This window comes from Schistocerca americana, chromosome 11, assembly GCF_021461395.2.
Source record: "Schistocerca americana isolate TAMUIC-IGC-003095 chromosome 11, iqSchAmer2.1, whole genome shotgun sequence".
NCBI classification, from domain to species: Eukaryota; Metazoa; Arthropoda; class Insecta; order Orthoptera; family Acrididae; genus Schistocerca; species Schistocerca americana.
In genome coordinates this window covers 164063586-164083763 of record NC_060129.1, presented here as the reverse complement: position 1 = coordinate 164083763, position 20178 = coordinate 164063586, and the positions used below count along the sequence as shown (strand labels likewise).

At 40.6% G+C, this 20178-nt stretch overlaps 1 protein-coding gene across 1 annotated transcript in view; it reads left to right on the top strand.

The window, feature by feature from the left end:
• Positions 1-18835, top strand: part of LOC124553467 — a 94088-nt gene extending 75253 nt beyond the window's left edge. The window contains exon 7 of the mRNA XM_047127325.1: positions 17118-18835. Coding sequence (XP_046983281.1) covers positions 17118-18619 — 1502 coding nt within the window. The 3' untranslated portion in view covers positions 18620-18835. The remainder of the gene's footprint in view (positions 1-17117) is intronic.
• Positions 18836-20178: the final 1343 nt, after the last annotated feature.

Here is a 20178-nt window from a genome sequence, read left to right as displayed (position 1 = left end):
GTTGTACCAAGGTTTATCAAATAAAACGTAACCATTGAACTGAATGACTCGGTTTATGAACTATGACAATAAGAGATTTTCGAGTATCATCAGTTATATCCAACAGGCTAGTTGTGGTGGTTCAAATGCAAGTTCACTAGCATTGTAATGGGACACCATTAATGAGATTAATGCTCAATGGATTTAAAAGTGGCAATGGGAAACAATTTACCCACTGACTTCTTGTAGATAAGTGTAATCAAACTGAGTGCCTTTGGTCGCCACTGGCCAATACCAGCTGAAGTAATATTCTTTTCAAACAACGCATAGCAATTAGGATCAGTATTTAAAGTAAAATCTTGATACTGATAGCTGTAGGAGTAGATTTCTAAGGAATTTCACACAAGATTTATTAAACCATAGATGAGTGGGTAACGTTAAACAAAAAAGCATAGATAATTATGTAATTCAGGTTCATCCTCACATGGAATGAATTAATTAACTGTTCATTAGTACTCAGTGCTTCCACCTATTAGTTATGCTAAATTATTCAGAGCACCACACAGCATCATGGATTTTAGGATAGGCATGTGGTAACCTATGATATTGACGGACAGCAGAACAAGACTCACATGTGTGTACAATCTACAAACACAGCTATAAATGAGTTTCCCTTCCGAAAATCAACGTTATTATAACACTACAGTGTTCTTGGCATAGTAGGTGGATTGCATTAGCAGACAGGTGCCAAGCCATGAGAGGTTTCATTAACTGGATAATCAAGGACTTGAACTGAACTGAGTAGTGATTTATTATTTATTATTTACTATTATTTGGTTATTATTTATCTTCACAGATAATGCACTCCCACAATGTGTGTTCTGGTGTCCCTGCACTGTCCCAGGAACAGCTATCATGTATCTATCTTCTAATTTTGTATAGATACTTAGCATAAGGGCCATAACAGTCAGCTAATGAATCAGTCCACTCAACGGGTTAAGAAACCACGTTTTTACTCCCTCCCACTCGTTTTGCCACAGTTGTAATATGTAATCTTTTATTTATTACTTTTTAGGATTGGCCTCAGTTCCAGGAATCCTTCATACTTTCATTTGATTGCCTTTCTGTAGCCAGTAAAAGACCAGTTTTTTTTATTTTCCAACTATAGTGAGCATATTCCTAGAATTACTGACAAAGCATCATATGGGGCAGTTCAATAGACACCCATTAATTTTGGCAGCACTCCTGACTGAACTCTCCTCACTAATGCAGCTGTCTCAACTAGCTCCAACCTATGAGCCCAAAGTCTCACACGATATCCTGTAATTGATGCTAATATAGATTGATGGTAAACTCTGATTGTTGTTGCCTGTTAGCTACGGTTATAACTTTATTCATCACATTTATACCTTTTCTGCCAGTTTTCTCTATTTGTAGTTCAAAGTTACGATGTTCGTCCAGAAGCGTACTCAGCTATAGGGATAGATTTATTTAGAATAAGGAGTGATTTATTTATCGCTATCATGGGCGCCTCCAATGGACACTTGAATCGATATGGCCAAACTGTGAAAATAATGCTAATTCCATCTACCATATTTAGGAGGACAACGGTTCCATCCCGTGTCCGCCCATCCTGATTTACGTTTTCCATGATTTCCCTGAATCGCTTCAGGCAAATGCCGGGATGGTTCCTTTGAAAGGGCACGGCCGACGTCCTTCCTCATCCTTCCCTAATCTGATGACACCGATGACCTTGCGGTTTGGTCTCTTCCCCCAAAATCAACCCAATCCTGTTCGTTCCCCTCAGTCCCTGATCTGACCCCCATATACCATAACTGATTAAAAATTGGCCAAGTTTACAGAGTAGATTCAGGAGGTTGAAACCTATTTCTTTAGCAAGGTATTTGCAGCCTACGTTAACTTTGGTGCACATGTGGGAGGGTATGACACTAACAGCCTACACATGTGGTATCTACACTCCTGGAAATGGAAAAAAGAACACATTGACACCGGTGTGTCAGACCCACCATACTTGCTCCGGACACTGCGAGAGGGCTGTACAAGCAATGATCACACGCATGGCACAGCGGACACACCAGGAACCGCGGTGTTGGCCGTCGAATGGCGCTAGCTGCGCAGCATTTGTGCACCGCCGCCGTCAGTGTCAGCCAGTTTGCCGTGGCATACGGAGCTCCATCGCAGTCTTTAACACTGGCAGCACGCCGCGACAGCGTGGACGTGAACCGTATGTGCAGTTGACGGACTTTGAGCGAGGGCGTATAGTGGGCATGCGGGAGGCCAGGTGGACGTACCGCCGAATTGCTCAACACGTGGGGCGTGAGGTCTCCACAGTACATCGATGTTGTCGCCAGTGGTCGGTGGAAGGTGCACGTGCCCGTCGACCTGGGACCGGACCGCAGCGATGCACGGATGCACGCCAAGACCGTAGGATCCTACGCAGTGCCATAGGGGACCGCACCGCCACTTCCCAGCAAATTAGGGACGCTGTTGCTCCTGGGGTATCGGCGAGGACCATTCGCAACCGTCTCCATGAAGCTGGGCTACGGTCCCGCACACCGTTAGGCCGTCTTCCGCTCACGCCCCAACATCGTGCAGCCCGCCTCCAGTGGTGTCGCGACAGGAGTGAATGGAGGGACGAATGGAGACGTGTCGTCTTCAGCGATGAGAGTCGCTTCTGCCTTGGTGCCAATGATGGTCGTATGCGTGTTTGGCGCCGTGCAGGTGAGCGCCACAATCAGGACTGCATACGACCGAGGCACACAGGGCCAACACCTGGCATCATGGTGTGGGGAGCGATCTCCTACACTGGCCGTACACCACTGGTGATCGTCGAGGGGACACTGAATAGTGCACGGTACATCCAAACCGTCATCGAACCCATCGTTCTATCATTCCTAGACCGACAAGGGAACTTGCTGTTCCAACAGGACAATGCACGTCCGCATGTATCCGGTGCCACCCAACGTGCTCTAGAAGGTGTAAGTCAACTACCCTGGCCAGCAAGATCTCCGGATCTGTCCCCCATTGAGCATGTTTGGGACTGGATGAAGCGTCGTCTCACGCGGTCTGCACGTCCAGCACGAACGCTGGTCCAACTGAGGCGCCAGGTGGAAATGGCATGGCAAGCCGTTCCACAGGACTACATCCAGCATCTCTACGATCGTCTCCATGGGAGAATAGCAGCCTGGATTGCTGCGAAAGGTGGATATACACTGTACTAGTGCCGACATTTTGCATGCTCTGTTGCCTGTGTCTATGTGCCTGTGGTTCTGTCAGTGTGATCATGTGATGTATCTGACCCCAGGAATGTATCAATAAAGTTTCCCCTTCCTGGGACAATGAATTCATGGTGTTCTTATTTCAATTTCCAGGAGTGTATTTACCAAATTTGGTTTACTATGCACTGTGCCACAATTGAACAAATTGTCCTGGCATGGGAAAAGTCATGTGTAACACTATACTGCACCATTTAGTATATAGATATAATATTTATAGCCAATTTTGGTATGTAGATGCAGTATAATGTGAGAATTTTTGCAAAATTTAACCATGAAATGTCTAGAGCATTTTGCTTATTGGAGCCGGCTGCGGTGGTCTAGCGGTTCTAGGCGCTCAGTCCGGAACCGCGGGACTGCTACGGTCGCAGGTTCGAATCCTGCCTCGGGCATGGATGTGTGTGTTGTCCTTAGGTTAGTTAAGTTTCAGTAGTTCTACGTTCTAGGGGACTGATGACCACAGCAGTTAAGTCCCATAGTGCTCAGAGCCATTTGAACCATTTTTTGAACCATTTGAACCATTTTTTGCTTATTGGACGTGAAATGAAAGATACATAAAAACACAGAAAGTGTCAGATCCAATTTAGATAAAGTTTTAATTACTCAAACGTACTCAAATGAAATAGAATACGGTCGCCAGACTAATTAGGCATAGAAATGCGAAACATTTCTTTTAAAGAAAAAGTAGCCAGTTTTAGTGGAAAAACTCAGTCTATACTTGTTTCCTACGAAAATGCAGTGAAACCAATCACAAGCAAAAAAGTGGTAAAGTGGATACTAGCAGTTATTGTAAAACATGATTGGCCTCTGAAACACAAAAGACATTGGTACAGTCATCAATTTTAAATACTTTGTCAAACCTGAGTAACTTAATCAGCACAACAATTGCAAGCCTACACTAACTGGAGATTCGACACAGGTCTAGTTTCATTTTGTGATATTTTCAACACAGCACGAATTCAATTAAATTTCACTTGCATTAAGATTCACTCTATTCTTTAAAAGCAAAAAAGTAACTGTTTTCATGGATAATGGCATTCATAGTAACCTTACCTTCAGTCAGAATAAAACAGTAAATGGGTGCTCATAAACTGAAATTGGACCTTTTAACACACAATGTGCACAAAACTCAACATAAATTTCAAAAGCCGTTAGAACTTACTACTATCATGTAACTTTGTGCATTTTGCGCAACTTTCAATGGGGAATCCCCTAATCTTTACTACTACAATAAAACAAACTATCCCACTTTCATGAATAATTTAAAGAATGCCAACTTTTGGAATTCTCTTTCTGAAATATTGATTCACCTTTTATGCATTTTTATAACTGATTTTACAGTGAATATTTTTACTAGGTACTGGTTTTCAAACCATTCATTAAGAACATTAACTTTAAAGTGACCACAAAATGGCTTGTTGTCTGTTATCATCTCAGTTGTCTACATTTGAAACCAGAAGTTAAGCAAGTAATTTAAGAGATCACAAAACTTTAGAGTGAAGAAGTTCAATTACTGGGAGGTTTTCACAAAGCTACACTTACATCCTCTTCAACTTTACCAAAATCTACATTACTTTTAGATAACCTATTTCACTCAATTTTGAACAAATTTAACCAGTTAATCGTCTTTCTTTTTTTTATAATCATTTCTAACAATCTGGACACTCAGAAATCATTGTTCAAGCAGAGAGGATCCTGAGAGATATTTAGGTGAGGAACAGAATCAAGTTATGCACATAAATTTTGGTATGAGTTAACTTGTATTTGCACATACTAATTGTGCTGATCCATCACTTCATAATTCCTCCTCTCTGTTAATGTGATTGTGCAATATTGGTGGCGAGTATATGATGGCAGAGGGACTTGCCATTCGAATCGAATACTCTGTTATTTCTTCATGGAGGTCATCATGTTATATAATACTTACAGGCCACAGAGCATCATATTAAATCCATTCATCCACCCAAGGCTTTGGCATAACAAATCCAAGCACTAAAAGCGTAACTCGACACCTGCACAGTTAACTTCCCAACCACTAGCTGCCAACTGTACAGTAGCTAGCCTCCAACTGACTCTCATGAAAAGATTTCACTCACACAAATCACATTTTGTACGTGCTAAATAACTTCTGTTTAGAGGGGAACCACTCCATATTTTACCATAACATGAACCAAGAGAGCTAAATTTGGATCAGCAGTTACAAGTATCAAGTTGTAGTGTACTGTTCTCCTCGGGGTTCTGCCGTGAAAAATATAAAATAGAAAATCTGATTGGGTTTGGAATTTTGGTGGTTTCAGTTACAGATAAGGTGGACTTCGTATTATTGATTGAGATCATGCTGTAATTTGACCGTGCATGGCAGACCGGGTTGGCAACACTACAAAAAGCGACTGTACGGAAATAGCATCAGAAACTAATTGAAATTTATCCTATAATCTTGTTAGGTACGCAGTATTAATTACAATGTAGTCTTCATGGCTGTCCTCCTAATTTCTCTTGTAGGACGACCCGTCTTTCACTTTTCTCCGTCTGTTGAAAACTTCTTCACGTTGTCGCTGTCATGATCAATTTACATATTTGATGATAACCACCTCGAGTCACTATTGAAACAACCTCGCTTTGTAATGTAATTTTAATTTCCACCCAAAAGCACATTCAACACATCGCCGAAAAATACACGTCTTTAGTATGAAGACAAGAGAGAGAGTCTAATCAATTAGTTGTTAAAAACAAAAACCTACGCAAAAGTAAAAAAAAAATAAACTGAACAAAATTATTTATAAAAATCGGTCGCTGGCGCAGCGCTCTTCTGCGTGCGCGATCGTAAATTATATCTTTGTATTGGCGGAGGCGCGGTAGTCAAAGTACCATTACAAAGTAAACATTTTTAAGTAAACATTGCATTTACCTGTATTAACAAATCAATACAAAATTACTTAACCAAAATCATCCATTTCCAAATACAACCAAAGCTATTAGTCAATGAAGAGAAAACATAGTACAACATATCAAGAGCACATACTAAAGAAAATACACTTTATGTAAAGCATAATAATCAGAAGAACAACAATACATAAGATCTTACTATGGTGTTACACATGCCCCATGGTTCAGTGAGCTTTCCCAAACATCTATAACACTCAAGTAGTACTGGCTAAAAAAAAATTATTCCATCCAACTTTCGTTGGGTAAGAGAAAACATGTTACATACATACAGTAAATACACTAAGAAGAATCATACATTTCTTCCAAAAGATTGTTCAAAAAGAAGCATATATATCATTTACTTTATGAATAACAGGTTTATCGTAAAACAGGACATCATTACCCATTATCATCTCATACACAGACTGTCCAAATATTTTCTTTACTACAGAGAAAGTCATTTTAACATTATTATAAACAGACAAAAAAAAATCCATCGTTAAACAGGACATCCTTAATCATCTTCATCTCATACATATATTATCCATTAACAGACAACCAGTTCATAAAACAACCTACACATTTATAAAACAAGTATAGCATTCTGTAGAAAAGCAAATATACATAAACTAAGACATACATTAACCAAACACAAAAGCATCCTACATTGCACATTTAATTAATAGCAATTCAAAACTTTTGTTCTAGAGAAGCACATAAACACTCTAATATATTTATTTAGAACCTAGCTTTAATTTCCACTGCCCTCATGTTACAACCAGACAGTCCATTTTTGGTTGATTGCACAGACATACCTATAGTTACATCAGATTTAATATTGTTTTTCACTGACTTCTATAGAAATAGTCAGTCCATTTTTGCAACTCATAATTAAAACATACACAACATTAATCCAGAAAATTCAGCTTATTTTGTTGCCTGCAATAGCACTTGGCAAACCATGTCTGTAAACATTTAGGTACACAGAAACACGTACAAATTTTCTTTAAAAAGGAAATATTTTAACTGTATTCTTGCCCTGGTTGGCAAGTCTTTGTTATTGCCTGCTGCAATTGGCAGTCCTCTGTCATTAACTCTATTGTATTCTCTTTACTATTTTGGTTTGTTGCCCGACAACACATTTTTGGCATTTTATTTTATTTTATACTGCAGAAATTTTATCCTTGCAGTCCCTATTACATCATCTCCAGTAAATATTACACATTTGGTTCAATATATCTTTTTATGTTATACAGAATCTGAAACTTAAACACATATATTAGACACTGGTAACAAAAAACATTTCTTTTCAAATGACTACATCATAAACCTGTGAATTTAAATGTCATATGCAGGATTAAGTCAAGAATGAGATTTTTCTATTCATTTGTCATTGCTTTTTCACATGCTTCTAGGTCATTGCACATATCAACTCAGGAAATCATCTTATATTTTATTGCAAGTGAATTCCGTCAACTCCTGTGGTTTAGAAAAAGGAACATCTCAATTCTAACTCATACACATATAGTAGATACTTTTCCCTTGTTTTTTACAAACTTTTTCATCACCATTTTTATACAAAAACTTTTAGACATTAATCATACTAGAGTATCCATTGAAACTCTACTTTTACTTATTCTTGAACACCTTTCTTCCAAGAACTTTAGTCATTCATTTGCATTGCGTGCTTCTACTTCTTATTACAGTACCCACTTTACTTACAACATGTTTAGTCATTTTCTAGTGCACGTGTATTACTTATTTACTTCTATATCCACAAACAATTACTGTATTTTGCATGGATTTATCACATCCCTTTAGCATACACACATCTATTTATTCTGATATCTATTCTGATAGGGAAGAAGGAAAGATGATAGTAGAAGTTCTGAATGCTAGAAGAGGAAGATTGACAACAGGAAAAGAAAAGGAAATAGTATTGTCAATAACTTGAGTACCTGGTGTTTGCCAGACACCTAGCATCGCATAGAGTGCAGTGCCCTCTGAGGGTTTTGATTTCATTCATTATTTGTTTCTGTGGACATACTATTTTAGGTTAACAATGTTTGTAACTCCCAAAGGTTTTCTTGATCTAGGGTATAGAAGAAAATAAGCACTGGCATGTGGAGCTCCTTGCACTTCAAATGGTCCATTGTAAATGTATTTAAATTTAGAAATTTCATCATTAATTTCACTAGATTTTTCATGTGCTTTCACCAGAACGTAGTCACCAAGTTTAAATTTAGTTGTTTTGAGGCACTTATTATGTCTTTTCGATCTAACAGCCACTTTCATTTCATTCTCCTCCCAACTAGTTCTTTTTGCTCATGCAAGTTAATCCCTAAAACAGGTGGAAATTTCAAGATCTCTTCAATAACTCTTTTGCTTTTATGGTTCAACAGAATTTATTTGGGTGTAAACCCCATTGTCTCATGGTAGAGAGTGCTCATGGCGTTTTCAAAATCTGTCACAAATCTGCCCCAGGCCTTGTGATTATGGTGGCAATAGGTTCTACCTAATCTTCCGAATGCCCACACATACCTTCCGACAGGGTTACTTGCAGGGTGGTAGGTAAAACTATATTTCACTTGTATACCATGTTGTCTCATACCTTCTTTCCATATTTTAGAAATAAACTGAGGTCCATTATCAGATAGGACTGCTCTGGGTTTACCAATGGTGTTAAAATATTCATTCATTTTACTAAAGATTGCTTTTGCAGTAGCTTTTCTGATAGGGTAAAACTTAATAAATTTAGAGAAAACTCCTAAAAATACCACAATATAAGACCTACTTCCTTATGTTTTAGGGAGAGGACCATACAAATCTACTGATAACAATTCCAAGATGTCTTTTGGCACTGTGTTTTGCATATACCCTGGTTGGTCTGGTTAGCAACTTGTGCCCTATGACACACATCACAAGATTTAATTCTGTCAGCAATTTGCTCGGTGGCACCCACATTAATCACAATTACATCAGTTAATTTCTCAATACACTTTTTAGACCACAGTGCCCTAAGGCAAAATGGAAATAATCAATAACTTCATTTTCAAACTGCATAGGCCAATAAACTTTCCATTCCTGAGTACTTGCATCTTCCTCCTATACAATATTCCATTAAATATCTTATAAAATTTACTGATTTGTGGGAAGTTGGGGTTAATGAAATTTGTTTTAACAGATTTCCAGACCGCATACTCTTACAAATCTGTTCAGTTCTTTTTCTACCTGGAACGTCTTTGATACATCTCATGTGAAACTTACCACCTTTATTACATTCTTTCAGTAGGTTATTCATATCCTCTGGCAATGGAGATGAAGCATCGGCCACATGACATTCACTGCCTTTGATATACAAAATTTCATAATCAAACTGTTGTAAGTACAGAGCTCATTAACTTAACCTGCCAGTAAACAATCGACAGTCTTTCAAAAAAGTTAAGGCCCTATGGTCAGTATGAATAATAGTTTTGTGCCCCATAAGTAATTTCTAAATTTCTTTAAGCCCCAAATTATGGTTAAAGCTTCTTTCTTTGAAATAGTGTTATTTTTCTCATATTTAGTTAGATCTCTACTAGCAAAAGCTATAGTTCTATGTTTTGCTTCCGCAGATTCTGTGCTTTCTTGAAAGATTTCAATACTAATCCCCTATGTGCTACTGTCTGTCATCATGTGGAATGGTTCACTTAAAATAGGATGATGTAAAATAGTTTCTCTTATTAACTCAGTTTTCAAGTCTCTGAAGTCTTTCTGACATTCTGACGTCCAAATATATGCACTGTTTTTCTTTAGCAAACTGTTCAAATATGGGCTATTAAAAGCTTACCCCTTCGCAAATTTGCGATAAAAACCACAAAGACCAAGAAATGCTTTCAGTTGTTTTCTGTTCTTAGGTGGAGAACACTTTTCAATTGCATTTAGCTTCTCTGGGTCCTTGCCAATCCCATCTGTAGTTACGATGTGTCCTAAAAACTTAATCTCCTGTTTTACAAATTCACATTTCTTCAATTTCAAAGTCATTCCTCCTGCTTGAAGAGCAATGAGAGTTTTGTTCAATAGTTCACAATGTTCTTCCCAACTTTCAGTAGCAATCAACAAATCATCTATACAAACAGTTAATCTGGCACAAAGTTCTTTTTCTAACACAGTATCTAATGCTCTTATAAAAACTGAAACAGAAGTATTTAAACCAAAAGGTACAACTTTATACTGATAGCATTTCCCTGCAAACACGAATGCTGTATGTTTCTTGGAATCTTTGTGTAATGATTATTTGCCAATATCCCGCAGTGAGGTCAAGACTAGTTAAGTACATTACATTATGGAATTTTTGTAACAGATCACCCACATTTTCTGGCCTGTCTACCTCTCTCCTGACAATCTTGTTCAGTGTTCATGCATGAATAACAACTTGCATGCCACTGTATTCCTTATCTACTATAATAAGTGGACTATTATATTTACTGTTGCTTCTTTCAATCACTCCCCATTCTAACATTCTGTGAATTTCGGCCTGTACCACTTCTTTCTTAGCTATTGGCACTGGATAGGGTCTTACACAGAATGGTTCATGTTCAGCTGCATCGATATGGTATTCAAAGTTCGTGACAACACCTGGATTATCAGAGAATACTTCCCTGTTGTTATTTAAAACAGCAAATAGTTCATCTTTCTGTTCACACAAGAGTTCTTGGATAGCATCAACAATTTCCTTAAAATTGTCAATTTTTTATTCATTCAGTATTAAATTTTTCACATGGTAGATTTCATATAAGTGGGACAAACCATCATTTTCAGATTCTATCTCTAGCATTATGGATTCTACATTAGCGCCATGTACAGTGTCATCTTCTGTAAATTTAATTTCTAATGTATTAGGCTCCCTATTAATTTTAACAATTCCATTACGACAATATAAAAACACTTTTTCTTTGTCCAGTCAATCAATACCCGAAATCATCTCAGCACTTAATTCAGGTACCATAAAATGTCATGTTCAAATTTCTGTCCTTGCAATTTAAATTCAATCAGTACATTTTTCCAAATGGGTTTACTGGACTTGCCAGTAGCTCCTACAATCTTCACTCCACTCACAGACATTATTACTAACCCTGGCTTACTTGAAATATGTTCAAAAAATGATTCTGATACAGCACTAATTTGTGATCCTATACCCAAAAATACTTGCAACTCAATATTATAAACATTACTGGGGATAATGGTTTTGTTTAACAGTTCTAGAGTCTTTCACCTCCTGTTCTTCCCACAATAAATTATGTTCAACCATTATGTCCTTCCAGGAAATGTTACCTGCTTATTTCTGTTGTATACTGGGTGGCTTTTTAGGTTTCTTGATCTCTATATCTCTAGCGATCTTTAACAGTTCTCATCCCTCTATGATTTCATCAGGTAGTTCTTCTGGTTCCTGCAATTCAAATTCTTTCATGAGATTAATTAAAGCATGTCCCAGCATAGTATCACCAGTGGCTCTTTCGGTTTTGCTTCACATTCTGGATTTTGTTTGGAAAGATTGTCACTCATTCTTTTGTATCGTCTTTCGGTAAATGTGTACTCACTTTCCTCTACCTCCGAGAATTCATTCTCATCTAAATCTATTCATTTCTAGTTTCTTGTCCATTTTAGTTAATATTATATTCATATATATTTCACTTTCAATCTTAGATAACTTTCTGCTACTTACTCTTTCAAATTGGCTGCAAGTTCGTGCAGCTGGACGTTTTATGCTCACTTTACTTTTGTAAAACACGTAATACTGCAAAGCTGTAAAATCAACAACGTCCTGTCACGGGGGGCCACATATAACATTAACTGCCTACTCGTGTGCTATCTACTTACTAAATTTGGTTTACTATACCCTATCCATTTGCACACTGAGACTGTCACAGACCTTATGAAAGAGCCCTTCCAATCATTCTTCCTACTTGGAGACTTTAATGTCCTAAATATCTTGTGCAGATCAATCTCTACTTGTCCTCACCGTCGCGTTTCGGAGAGCTTTCTGATGTCTCACGAGCTGCATATCCTCAACACAGGCACTCCCACTCCTTTCTGTGCTGCCACTGGGTCACTGTGAGCCAGCGACCTCTCTTTCTGCTCTCCAGGCTTCGCAGACCAGGTTCAGTGGGCAGTCACTGATGATCTTCACTCAGTGACCGCATCACAGTCTGTATTCATCTACTGGATGGAGCATTACCTGCACAGAAGCCACGAAAATTGTTGGTCAGTAGGGCTAACTGGATGCTTTTCGTCCATCTGGCTGTGTCTGAAGACTGCAACAGTGTCAACGAATGGGTGGACCACATCACACGATAGATCCATCACACCACTGACTTATTAATCCCAAGGTCCTGTTGCTTGTTGGACTGGTGTGTGTCGCTCAGCAATCCAGGACAGGCGTACAGTTAGCTCTTCAACTATTTAAGTACAGCCCAGCAACACACAATCTCACAGCCTTTCAGGTCACGAGAGCCAATACTTGACACATCATTAAGGAGAGCAAGAAAACGGCGTACCAAGCGTTTCTGGACTTTGTCAACCATTCCACTTCTTCTACAAAAGTACTGGAACCCATTATGAGGGTTTCTGGCAAACACAGTCGTCTACCAATAACACCAGTGCTGAAACACAAGTGTCTCCAAACTACACCCAGAAACATCACTCAAACTCTGGCAGATCATTTTGCAGCGACTACTGCTGATGCCAGCCTTCACAAGCTGTGAAGGGAAGACCCTCGAGCGAATAGTTAACCGTCGTTTGGTCTGGCTGTTAGAAACCAGGCAACTGCTTAACCACTCTCAGTGTGGATTCTGGAGGTTTCGATCCACTGTTGTCAACCTGACTCTACTAGAGGTGGCTATTCAGCAGGCCTTACTATGTAGACAGCACTGTCTTGGCATATTCTCTGATATCGGTAAGGTGTACAACACTATGTTTGTGGGCTTCAGTTTTAACTCCAAATTTTCGTGGTTGCCACACGTGTGAGACCTGAAAGCCAGAAACCAGAAGGCACAGTATTCTCGTGCAACTCCACGAATGGGGCTTTCATGGTCATCTCACCATCTTCATATGGTCCCTCATGTCTAAGCGCTTTTTTAGGTCTTGATATCGTAACACGCTGTTGGAATGTTTTGTGCAAGGGAATGATGCTCCTAGAGCAATGTTTTGAGTTTTAACCTCTTTTTTTTTGCGATAAACAGTATCACACATACAGAAAGGAGCCTTGTACAGTGCTTCTTAACTGTGGACAATTTTGCTGTTTCATGTTCCTCCTCCAGAAGTGCTACGGCGACCCACCAGTTGCACTTAGAGTGCGGAAGTTAGGGAGGTGGGCTGCAAAGACAGGTTTTCAGTTTTCTGCAGATAAGAATTTTAATTATTCTCATAGTAATTTTAATTTACCTGACTTGCATGTGAGGGATACAAGTCGACATTTTTAAGACTCAATCAATTTTCTGGGCCTCAGTTTGAACTCCAAATTTTCGTGGTTGCCACACCTGTGAGACCTGAAAGCCAGAACCCAGAAGGCACTGAATACTGTAAAGTGCCTTGACCAAAGGTCTAGGGGATGAGACAGGGTGTGTCTGCTCCAGTTTTATAGGGCTCTTGTGTGTTCGTGGCTAGACTATGGATGCACAGTGCACAGGTCAACGAGATCTTTTTACCTCAAGATTATTGACGCATAAGAATATTAGGATGCGCTTACAGAACCAGCCCCATACCCAGTCTCTGTGCTAAGGTTGGGAAACCGCCATTCACCATCTAGCGACACCTCCTCATGGTGAATCAGGCATGTAAGTTTCTTGTAGCTCCAACTTCACCTGCACACCATACCATTGCTCCTCCACCTCTGGAATGCCATTTCTCCATGAGCAACATGGACATATGGACACTAGGTAGGGCATGTGCTGTAGTCACTTGGTGTGGAACAAGTTCAACCCCAAATGCAGTGTTTTAACAGTCTGCTACCCTGACTACTGTAGAGGTCCAGAGTAACTTTAGATTTAGTGTAGTATAGCAGATGTAGCACTCCAAAGGACTTTTTTAATGGTCACCAAACCATTATAACTGTCTTTATGGATGGGTCGAAACAGGGGGACACTGTTGGTTGCACTATTGTTTTCTCTGTTTGTATACTCAATGTCTGACTGCCTTGCAAGTTTTTTGTCTTCGATGCAGATTGACATGCGACCTTGCAGGCACTGTAGCAGACGAGATGTGCTTAAAGTGCTAAATTCCTTGTCTTGTCTGATTCGCTGAGTGTTCTTCACTCTCTACAACGTTTGTACCCAGTAGCTAAAGTAGTGCACAATATCCAGGACGTCCTCCTCCAACTACAACGGCAGGGGAAGGAGAAGTCAGTCTGCTGAGTGCCAGGGCATGTGGATATTGCTGGAAACGAAAGGGCAGGTCTAGCAAGCAGGGAGGCGTGCCGCGCTGCTGAGTTAGCGCGGCGTGCCATCCACCTGCCTGCTGTCTCCTTGCTTTTGGGTCGGTGGGAGGATGAGCGGCTCCCCAGTCGCCTTCACACAGGCCACAGCCCTGTGACACGTGGCTTCTTGCTCCGGTGAGAACTCAGTCCATTGTGTAGTACTTGTGGCATACAGATCATAGTGTGCCAGATTTTATCAGACTGTGTTTTATTCTCCGACCAGTGGGCAGCGACTGATTTGCTGATAGATCTGCCCTCCGTTTTAATTAACGTTCAAACGAATGTGATGAGAGTCTTATGGTTTTGTAATTTGTCCACTATGTTTCCGAAAATTTTAGGGAGATGATTTTAACGTATTAATTGTGTGCCCAGCTAACCCATCTTTTTCGTATGTGGTCAGCCAATCAGATTTCTTAGAGTCTCTTTTTTTAGCTCACTTGTCCTTTTATTTCCGTTTTAATCCCAGATATAGCACCTTTCACCCTTTATCCGTTGCCTTAACTGGTGCGAGACAGAGTGCTTGTGTGGTCAACGCGAGTGAGGTGGCAGAGAGAGGATGAGCGTCACATTAAAGGTTTCCTCCTCACTGTGTGATACCATTTTCTTAGTTTTATCCACATTTGTTTCTTTTAATGTGAGTAAGGGTGCTGATAATCTCGCTGTTGACCGACTGTAAGCTCCAGACACACACACACACACACACACACACACACACACACACAGACACACAAACACACACACACGCACACCTGCAGCAGTTACTGAGATTAGCGTTCACATGTAGACAGGTAAACGTGCCATGGTAATCGCATGGTTTTCACTCAGGCAAGGACTTTAATTTATCAAAGCTCAGGAAGTTTGCACTAAAAATTTACAGATGATATACAAAAACCTATTTCGTGAACCTGTCTCTCTGTTAGTGGAAATTGCGCCAAAATCTCTACAGTAGAGCCTGAGATTAGGCTTCGCTTCAGACTCCAAAATACGGCTAGAGACTATAAAAAATAATACTTGTTGTTAACACTCTTGGGCGAGACACGGCAGGTCGCAACTAGTCGCTCCAAGCAGCAGTCAGATTCTTTATTCATTAACTTCGGCCTAAATCCTTTCATTATCAAATATTTTTTAATGTGGTCATATGTTGGTGACCACAATGTTTGAATGTGAGCAACTCTTGCGAAAGGATTTCATTCCAGACTCCTCGGCCGGTTGAGGAAACACGCTTTCATTTGTATTTTTTACGTCCAGCACGCTACCAGCCTTCGATACATAACCAGCTTATTGCGCTCAAACAAGCAGAGCTGCTTTACGATTTGCACCATGGCAAATACTCTCATAATGTTTTTCGTTGTTTGCCCTCTCTGTGGACCTTCGTACATCCATACACGCGCCACTAAACGCTCCTTTACAGTGTAACTGTTTCAGCACGAATTCACAACTGAAATGGTGCTGTAGTGAAACAAAAGAGTATAGTAATTACACCAACGCTTTTCGTCAGCTTCAAAGGAGGGATACCAAGCAAACGAATGTATGTCCTCAATGATTGCACAAAGTCACCCACCATGTTAACCGAGAGCACAAATGCGCTGCTTCCTGGACTAGGGTAGGCGCGCCGGCCCCAGATCGAATCCGCCTGGTGGATTACCAACGAGCGTCGGTGTGCCAGCCAGCCTGGATGTGGTTTTTAGGCGGTTTTCCACATCCCACTAGGTGAATACCGGGCGGTCCCCACGTCCCGTCTCCATTACACGACTCACAGACACCTGAACACGTTCACACTATTCCATTGCTTTCACTAGACGCAGACAGCTGGGTCTACACTAATTCCATCTTGGGGGGCTGGTTCAAATGGTTCAAATGGCTCTGAGCACTATGGGACTTAACATCTATGGTCATCAGTCCCCTAGAACTTAGAACTACTTAAACCTAACTAACCTAAGGACAGCACACAACACCCAGCCATCACGAGGCAGAGAAAATCCCTGACCCCGCCGGGAATCGAACCCGGGAACCCGGGCGTGGGAAGCGAGAACGCTACCGCACGACCACGAGATGCGGGCTCTTGGGGGGGGGGGGGGGAGGTTATGTGGTGGGGATAGGAAGGGGATCTGGATGCCCTCTACACTAACAATGGCAAATCCATAGTAACAACGCCGACCCTGCGTTGACGTGGGAAAAAGGCGCAAGGAAATGATGAAGAGTTACTGTAGATAGTCAAGAGGGTTTGGGGGACTTCCTGGATACTCTGTAGATGAAAACGAATTGCGTACTCTTCTCTCGATTCAACTCTGGTATATATCTTTCCAAATACAAAAAATTTTATTGACATTATTTATCATCGATGATGTAGTTAAAATACACCTGGTCTTGTGATCCAGAGGAGCCTCTGGGATCAGATGCGTACATCTGCTTCTGCATACATTTGGTGTGTGAGCACCACTCAACTCGCATTGATTCTTTTGCAGATGAGGAGTGGCACAGGGAGGACAGAAGCAACGCCATGGTCTCCGTGGACACTGACTGCGTGCAGCTGTTGGCGAACGCCCTCGACCACCCCACGTGTCCGCTGGAAGACCTGCCACCGGAAACCAAAAACCTGCGCGAGCGGTGCCGCGTGCAGCTGTGGGACGACGTGGTGCAGAGGTCGCCCCACGTACCCGTCACCAGCTACCTGGCCTACACGCAGAGGATAAACGTCAACCTCTGCCTGCTGGCCTGGATGACAGCCAACTCGTTCGGCGTTTGTCAGGACGTCCCGTTTAGTATGCTACAATCCGTACATGATGCTCGCTGCTATTTCGACAGCCCTGGCGATCAGTCCTGCCTGCAGTCGAACGCTACAGACGCCATCTGCTCTGTTTCCAGAGCAGTCCTGTTGCTGATGTGTGGCGATTTTTCTTTCCATAAGTCTTTCGATTTATGCGGCGTCAGTTTCTACACAAACGGATCGCACTTCACGACGTACAATTTAACGTGGGAAAGAGAGTTCTACAAAGGGTATGTGAGGCCAACAGAAAGGGCTCTTAAGTACAAAGACAGCTTGAACAGTGCCACCTTGAAATACAAAGATTTCAAAATCGACAGCTTAAAACCTTTAGAAATGTCATTTATAGCCTTAAATATTATTTTCCGCTTTTTGACCACTGTTGTATACATGTACCTGCCCCAGTTACGTAATGTCCCGGGAAAGATATTCTTGTCCATTCAGATCACGGGTATAACGCAGATCTTGTGTTCTGAGGTCATTTATCGTATGACAGGTGTCCCCGACCTATCTACGATGGTCCACATTGATAGTGCCCTCACTCTTCTAAGATGTATCTGGCTAAACTTATTCTGCTACCAAATGTACGCGTGTGTCCGTCATCTTAGGCTCCCTGACGACCTGCCACCTGCTGAAGCCAGAAGGGTATTCCGTGGTCAAGCGCTGTACGCACTGATACCGTGGAGTGTGGTATGCATAGCAACTATTGCTTTCGAAAAGATGAGCAAATATTACCTGATGCACAGTCGGATAATATTCCTTGCGGGGATTTCTCTATCGATAACTTTCAATTTGGTTTGTCTTGGGTCGGTGGGATACATGTACTTACATGCTCGGAACTCCATGCGGCAACTCAAAATTTTTAGTAACGGTAAATTTGCCTCTAAGAAACAATATGTTTTTATGTCAGTTAAGGGTGTTATTTTGAGCGGGATAGGTATAATTATTAGAATTGGGTTCCACCAGGCACAAGGCATAGCGCAGTTTGTGTACTACGTACACATAGCCACGATGGTGCAGGGACCACTGCAGTTCGTTTTCTTCATTTGTAATGGAACGACGCTGCCTCTGCTCAGGAACAGAGTGCTGTCGTGGTGGAATCCGGATATCATACGCCCAGGACAGGAGCTCTGTTCAACAGCTGAGAGAAATCTGGAAAGGAGGAGAAATGAACGGTCTCTCCTTGCGCAATCCTCGTTGTAAGTTACATGGATATTGTTTCCAAAGGGCTGTCTCGACTGTAGGCAGGACTAAAGCCAGTGACCAGTCATAATGATTGAATCCAGCTGACAACACAAAATTAACTCCTACTGCTAACGCAAAACCAGTGTATTTTTCTCACTTGTTCTAAATTATTCTACATGTCTGTGTTTGTCTAGTTAATTTAATGAATTGACATTAAGTAACTACTATTAAAATGTAATTTACTACAAGATAATAAGAATTTCTTGCTCTATTTCTTCCAACCCACCCTGTGATAACATGTTAACTTGGTCTCCGAAATTTTCACAAAAACATTTTGTTACCCATAGCATATGATAAAAACGAAAATACTGCAAGAATTTCTTGCATATGAAAAAAATATTTCAACCACTGGGCAGTGAAGGGAACATAATATACTCTTGCAATATCTTTACAGGAATGTTTGCCTTTCCCATTTATTCCTACAAAGCTTCAAAAAGATGTCTACGTTACCCTTCTTATCTTGCAAATAACTGCAGAACTGTGCTTCGTCTTTTGTCTCACACTAGATCGCTCAACCCAAAATTCTGTCTCCGACTAGTACTAGGAATTTTTTAATGACAATTTACATGACTTTCACCTCTGGCAACGCATTGTGTATCTGAAAATTATTCCCTTGTACCATATTTAACTTCAGCTTGATACAGAATTTTTTTTGCGAATTTATTTACTTATCTACATTGTTCCATGACAGTATTTATTTTTTGAAAATATGCAAGTCTTAAATAAGAATTGTATGTGTGTATTACGTGTATGTTCAGTACTGTGCCAAGAAAAATTAGTATCAGTGTCAAACCAGAGGAGCAGGAAGATGGAGATAACTCAACTGTGTGGAAGAACATGTAATGGTGTTCGTAGCGCTGATTAGTGTTCTGATTGGTCAGAGGGGAGCAAAATGTTATAGTATGAGACAGTAACAAACAAGTGTCGTTGTGACATGTTGTTTGAAGTGAATGCATAGTGTTAAAGGACAATTGCACAGGACACAGGAATAAGAGCAGTTGTTGTACAGGATGTTGACATACTGATTGAGAAATACAGTAAGGTATTAAAGAAAACGTTAAAAATTAATGTATATACGGCGTAGCACTTGTAAAGAAGAAACCATGTTGTTTAAAAGTGTATTTTTACAATTAATGTAGTGCAAGGGAAAAAAATGTGTCAGAAGTTAATGTGAAAGAACATATGTCTGGCAAGAGTTATACAGTAAGGGCGTAGTACCTCGAATTTAGTGTGATTTGTGATCAACAGATGATGGCAAATTTGTTCGAATAAAAACAGAGTGAGCGAACAGTGCAAATGAAACCGATCCCTGTGTGAATTTAATATACTCTCCTACTGAGCATTACTGCCATAGACGGTGTTACATAGAGCCATTTTTGCAGAGACTGTCAAGTTACAGCGAACCTTACGGTGAATTTAATGGAGGAAGGATTGCTATTTTGGAACTAGAGATTGCAGCATCCCTCGCCATCTTCGTATGACACGAGGTAGGTGTGACGTGCAGCTCAGCCTACCTA